The sequence below is a fragment of the Nothoprocta perdicaria genome, unplaced genomic scaffold (assembly GCF_003342845.1).
Source record: "Nothoprocta perdicaria isolate Ctin4 unplaced genomic scaffold, notPer1 scaffold_357, whole genome shotgun sequence".
Lineage (NCBI taxonomy): Eukaryota > Metazoa > Chordata > Aves > Tinamiformes > Tinamidae > Nothoprocta > Nothoprocta perdicaria.
Window position 1 is genome coordinate 121,164 of NW_020455596.1, and position 5,484 is coordinate 126,647.

Sequence of the window (5,484 nt, forward strand, 5' to 3'; positions counted from 1 at the left end):
TGTCCCCGTGTCCCCGTGTCCCCGTGTCCCCGTGTCTCCGTGTCCCCGTGTCCCCCTGTCCCCGTGTCCCCCTGTCCCCGTGTCCCCGTGTCCCCCTGTCCCCGTGTCCCCCTGTCCCCGTGTCCCCGTGTCTCCATGTCCCCGTGTCCCCGCAGAGCGCCGTGACGGTGCCGCGGGACTTCGAGGGCTGCAGCACCCTCAGGAAGTACTTTGGGCAGCTCCACTACCTGCAGAGCCGCATCCCCATGGGCGCCGAGCAGGAGGCCGCCGTGCCCGTGGCCTGGTGAGTGCCGGGGGTGCCCGGGGGTGCCGTGTCCCCCGCCTCGGGGGCACCTCGGGGTGCGGGGGCCGGTTCCGACGATGTCCCGGCGGCCGCGGGACCCTTTAGGGAAGCAGCCTCCTGCCCCGGGATGGGGATGGGAAGCCTAAGCGGAGCGCCAGGGGACACGGGGCAGCGCTTGGCTCTGAGGCCACGCGCCGGTGTCACCGTGCAGGGTGACAGTCCCTGGGGTGGCTGTAACAGGGTTTCCGTGTGCGCACGGACACGATCCCACCCGCTCCTGGAGGCATCCTGCCCCCCAGTCCCCCTTCCCAGCGGGAACACCGCGCGCTCCGCCTGTAGCTGACAACCCCCCGCCCTCTCCTCACAGGACCGAGATCTTCTCGGGCAAGACGGTGACCCACGAGGACATCAAGTACGAGCAGGCCTGCATCCTGTACAACCTGGGTAAGGGCCCGGGGCGCCGTGCCCCATGGGGACACGAGGGCAGGCCGCGGGGGCCCCGCTCAGCCCTGTCCCCCTTCCCGCAGGAGCGCTGCACTCCATGCTGGGCGCCATGGACAAGAGGGTGTCCGAGGAGGTAAGTCCAAGCCTTCGTCTTCCTCGAGCGGCTTCCCTGTCCCTGCGGTCCCTGGTTGCTTCTTGGAGCGGGGGACTCCGGGCATCCCGAGTATCAAGGTCCCGGCAGGTCTATAATGTCCCCTGGGATCGTTATCCCTGGACTCAAACGAACCCGGAGCCGTGTTCCTGTGCTCCTCTCACCTCTCTTCCCCTGTCCGCCCAGGGCATGAAGGTTTCGTGCACCCACTTCCAGTGCGCTGCCGGCGCCTTCACGTACCTGCGGGATCACTTCCCTCACTCCTACAGCGTGGACATGAGCCACCAGATCCTCAACCTCAACATCAACCTCATGCTGGTAGGGAGCGGGTGCTGCTGCGGGCACCTCGGGGTGGCTCCTCGGGGGCACCCTGCAAGGTCCCCCCGCTACGGAGCGTGTCCCTGGCGGAGAACTCGGCCTCGCCGGGCTGGGAGAGATTCCCAAAGGAATTAGCTGTGGCAGAAGCCAAGAATTCCCTCCACCCTGTCTCCGCAGGGCCAGGCCCAGGAGTGTCTCCTGGAGAAATCCATGCTGGACAACAGGAAGAGTTTCCTCGTGGCGCGGATCAGCGCCCAGGTGAGCGCTTCCCGCGGGAGCAGCGCCGGAGCTGCCCTGTTCACGTGGGATCCCCAAGCCCGGCGCTCCCAGGGGACGGTGGTGACAGCAGAGCCAACGCTGCACCCGCCCCACAGCCTCGCCTGGGCCCGGGATTTGCTCCAGCCTCCGCTTTTCCCTCAAAAACATGGATTTTAAACTCGCCGGGCGCAGCAATGTGGGCACTCCCTGGTTCTGACCCCCCAAATCCAAGCATTTTCCATTCACTCACTAGGATCAGTTTTTCTGGGTGGTTTCCAAACAGCAGGAATCCACAGCAATTCCTCCCTCCCCACTAGGTCGTGGATTACTACAAAGAGGCCTGCCGGGCTTTGGAAAACTCGGAGACGGCTTCGCTGCTGGGGAAGATCCAGAAGGACTGGAAGAAACTGGTGCAGATGAAGATTTACTATTTTGCTGCCGTGGCTCATGTGAGTGGGGAGAACGGGCTCCGTTTTGGGGTGATTTGGGCTGCGAGTGGGACCTGCCCCCCGGCTGACTGCCCATGACACGGGTGACAAGCAGGCCCCGGTGGCTCTGGCGGGGTTGCTGCCTTTTCCAGGGATCTCCCCCTAGCCAGGAAGCCCTGACGTTGCTGTCGTGTGTTTTGTTGCAGTTGCACATGGGCAAACAGGCCGAGGAGCAGCAGAAATTCGGGGAGAGGGTAAGAAACCCCACGGCGGCTCCTGCGGTCCTGCCCTTTGCTGGAGTCTCCTGGGAGGGTCCCCGCTGTCCCGAGCTTCTCTGCTGGCTTCCACATCCCTGGAGAATTCAGAGGTGACCCCTGTCCTCTCGGCAGGTCATCTACTTCCAGAGCGCCCTGGATAAGCTCAACGAAGCCATCAAGCTGGCCAAGGTGGGCTCCTCTCGTGGCCACGTCCTTCCGCGTCCCCGCTCCAGGAGCGGTCCTGGGGCTGCCGGCCTGGGTGGCCGCGAGCGCCGCTGTCCCCCTCGCCCGGCCCGTGCTAACCCGCTGTCGCTCCTGCAGGGCCAGCCAGAAACGGTGCAGGAAGCCCTGAGATTCACCATGGATGTGATCGGTGGCAAGTGAGTCTGTACACGGGCTGTTCCTGCAGGGACAGGGAGGCCTGGCTGGGCAGAGCCACCGCGGGAAGGGCTTCGGCTTGGCCGCATCCCCGTGCCCTCCGTCCCCTTCCGCGTGGGAAGGCCGCTGTGGGAATTGTCCCCGAGGAGCCGGCTCGCTCCCGACGCGGCGTCGCCTCTCGCTTCCAGGTACAATTCGGCCAAGAAGGACAACGACTTCATCTACCACGAGGCCGTGCCGGCCCTGGACACCCTGCAGGCCGTGAAAGGTGAGGCCCGGAGGACGTTCTCCCTAGAGGCCGATGGTAGGAGAGGGATATGTGGGTGATGGAGCCTCGTCCCGTGGTGTTCTGTCCTCCCTGGTCCCACGTGGGCACGAAGGAGGAGCCCTGGAGGGGTGACAGGCTCCCCCGTGACGGTGACGTGTGGCGTGTCCGGGTTGCAGGGGCCCCGCTGGTGAAAGCGCTGCCCGTGAACCCCACGGACCCGGCTGTCACCGGCCCCGACATCTTCGCCAAGCTGGTTCCTATGGCCGCCCACGAGGCCTCTTCGCTCTACAGGTGCGTCCCGGCCGCGGCGGCCGTGGGGTCCCTGTGTCTCTGGGTCCCACGAGGACACCAAAGGCAGCTCAAGGGGCCCAAGCAGCCCCAGCGGTTTCCATGGAGAGTCCGTGTCCTCCTGGAAGGTCCCCTCCAGCTTCCCCATCGTGGCACTCCACCCTTGGGACCACCACCCTTGGGCTGGTTGGGGAGAGCAGCCTCAGAGGCCCCTTGGGGACAGCCGTGGGACAACCCTGGCCCCACATCCAGCTCTGGTCCACGTCTCCCTCCTGGCACCCCAAGGAGAGCAGCTCCCTGGCCCAAAGGGCTCCGTGCAGCCGGTCCAGGGGTTTGGAGGCTTGGAGTGCTTGGAATTAGGGAGTGGAGGCTCCACAGGCACCCTCGCTGGGGACTCTCCTTGCTCTGTTGCAGCGAGGAGAAGGCCAAGCTGCTGCGAGACGTGATGGCCAAGATCGAGGCCAAGAACGAGGTGCTGGAGTAAGTGCGAGCTGCAGCAGTGGGGCCCGGCCTGGCCTCCACGGCCTGGCCTCCCCGGCCTGGCCTCCCCGGGCCGCGGGTTGGGATGGGGAGGCTCTGCCGCCGCTCAGGGGCCTCCTCCCGCCCGCAGCCAGTTCATGGACTCCATGCAGCTGGACCCCGACACCGTGGACAACCTGGACATGTACAACCACATCCCGCCCGTGCTCATGGAGAAGTGCGCGGCGCTGAGCGTGCGCCCGGACACCGTCAAGAACCTGGTGCAGTCCATGCAGGGTGAGGGGCCCGGGGAGGCCCGGCCTGGGCGGCAGGGAGCTGCTGGGGAGCCCTGGGGCTCTCTGGCCCTCGTTTGCTCTGCAGGCTGCTCCGCCGAGGGCTGCTTGGGGGGCTGGAGGAGAAGGGGACACCTGAGATGGGGCTCTCGGGGCTCGGGGCAGGGGCTGCCTCAGCCTCGGGCCGGCAAAACCCGCTCCGTGTCCCCGCTCCAGTGCTCTCCGGAGTCTTCACGGACGTGGAGGCCTCCCTGAAGGAGATCCGGGACCTGCTGGAGGAGGACGAGGAGCAGGAGCGGAAGCTGCAGGAGCTGCTGGGCAGGAGCCCACCGGGGCCGCGCGCGTCCCCTCCGTGCCCGGCGCTGGCCGAGGTGAGCAAGGAGTGCTCCAAGTACCTGGAGGTGCACGAGAAGGCCAGCTTCACCAACACGGAGCTGCACAAGGCCATGAACCTGCACATCGGCAACCTGCGCCTGCTCAGCGGGCCGCTGGAGCAGGTCCGGGCCGCGCTGCCCGCGCCGGCGCTGACCGAGGGTGAGTGACGTGGCCCCAGTGCCCCTCGGTGCCCCTGGGCGCTGCGCCGGGCTCACGGGCGCCGCCGCCTGCGCCCGCAGACGACAAGCAGGTGCTGCAGAACCTCAAGCGGGTGCTGGCCAAGGTGCAGGAGATGCGGGAGCAGCGGGCGGCGCTGGAGCAGCAGCTGCGCGAGATGATCCAGAAGGATGATATAACCACGGCGCTGGTCACCGCCGACCGCTCCGAGATGAAGGTGGCTCCTGGGGTGCCGCTGCCACCCATGGCACTCGGCCCAGACCCTCCGTGGGCAGCTCATCCCTGTCCGGATTGGCACCAGCTCTGCCCCGTCCCAGCGCTCGGCCTGGCCCGGGGGTGGCATCGACCGCCCGCGGTCCCCTGAGGTGACAGGTCCCTCTCTTGGCAGAAACTCTTTGAGGAGCAGCTGAAGAAGTACGACCAGATCAAGGTGTACCTGGAGCAGAACCTGGCCGCCCAGGAGAACGTCCTGAAGGCCCTCACCGACGCCAACGTCAAGTACGCGGCCGTGCGCAAGGCCCTGGCCGAGGTGGAGCACAAGTGAGTGAGCGGGGGGGCCATCCTCAGCCAGGGGCTTGGGACACCCCCGTGAGCCCGGCCCGCGTGGAGGGACGGCTGCTGTAGCCTGTCCCCTGCCATGGGCCGGTGCTCGAGGCCGGAATGGCCCCGGTGCCTCTCCAGTGGCCCAGGCGCTGTGACCAAGCGGTGGTGGCACCATGGCCTTACCCGTGCCCTGCCTCCCCTGTGCCCAGGTGGAACACGACGGTGCAGACCCTGGTGGCCTCCTACGAGGCCTACGAGGACCTCATGAAGAAGTCGCAGGAGGGCAAGGACTTCTACACCGACCTGGAGGGCAAGGCGGCCAAGCTGCTGGAGAAGGCGCGGGCCGCGTGCCGCGCTGCCGACGCCGCCCGGCAGCAGCTCCTCGAGAAGTAGGTGGCACCGGGGACGGGGACGGGCAGCGGGTCGGGGTCCCCGCGGGGGGACACGCGGAGGGGCCGCCCCGCGTTGACGGTGGCCGCGTCCCGGCAGGGAGCTGAGGAAGCAGCCGCCGCCGCGGCCCACGGCGCCCAAGCCGGCCCTGGCCAAGACGCCGGCGGCGCTGGA

General features: G+C 67.5%; 1 protein-coding gene across 1 annotated transcript in view; it reads left to right on the forward strand.

The window, feature by feature from the left end:
* The window catches only part of PTPN23 (protein tyrosine phosphatase, non-receptor type 23), an 11,873-nt gene that overhangs the window by 2,972 nt on the left and 3,417 nt on the right, over positions 1–5,484 (forward strand). Inside the window, exons 3-20 of the mRNA XM_026044261.1 lie at positions 156–283; positions 651–727; positions 811–860; positions 1,065–1,196; positions 1,374–1,454; positions 1,772–1,903; positions 2,089–2,136; positions 2,272–2,328; positions 2,461–2,519; positions 2,706–2,785; positions 2,962–3,076; positions 3,488–3,553; positions 3,684–3,829; positions 4,042–4,359; positions 4,440–4,594; positions 4,766–4,917; positions 5,130–5,309; positions 5,410–5,469. Of these exons, the coding sequence (XP_025900046.1) occupies positions 156–283; positions 651–727; positions 811–860; positions 1,065–1,196; positions 1,374–1,454; positions 1,772–1,903; positions 2,089–2,136; positions 2,272–2,328; positions 2,461–2,519; positions 2,706–2,785; positions 2,962–3,076; positions 3,488–3,553; positions 3,684–3,829; positions 4,042–4,359; positions 4,440–4,594; positions 4,766–4,917; positions 5,130–5,309; positions 5,410–5,469 (2,036 nt within the window). The remainder of the gene's footprint in view (positions 1–155; positions 284–650; positions 728–810; positions 861–1,064; positions 1,197–1,373; positions 1,455–1,771; positions 1,904–2,088; positions 2,137–2,271; positions 2,329–2,460; positions 2,520–2,705; positions 2,786–2,961; positions 3,077–3,487; positions 3,554–3,683; positions 3,830–4,041; positions 4,360–4,439; positions 4,595–4,765; positions 4,918–5,129; positions 5,310–5,409; positions 5,470–5,484) is intronic.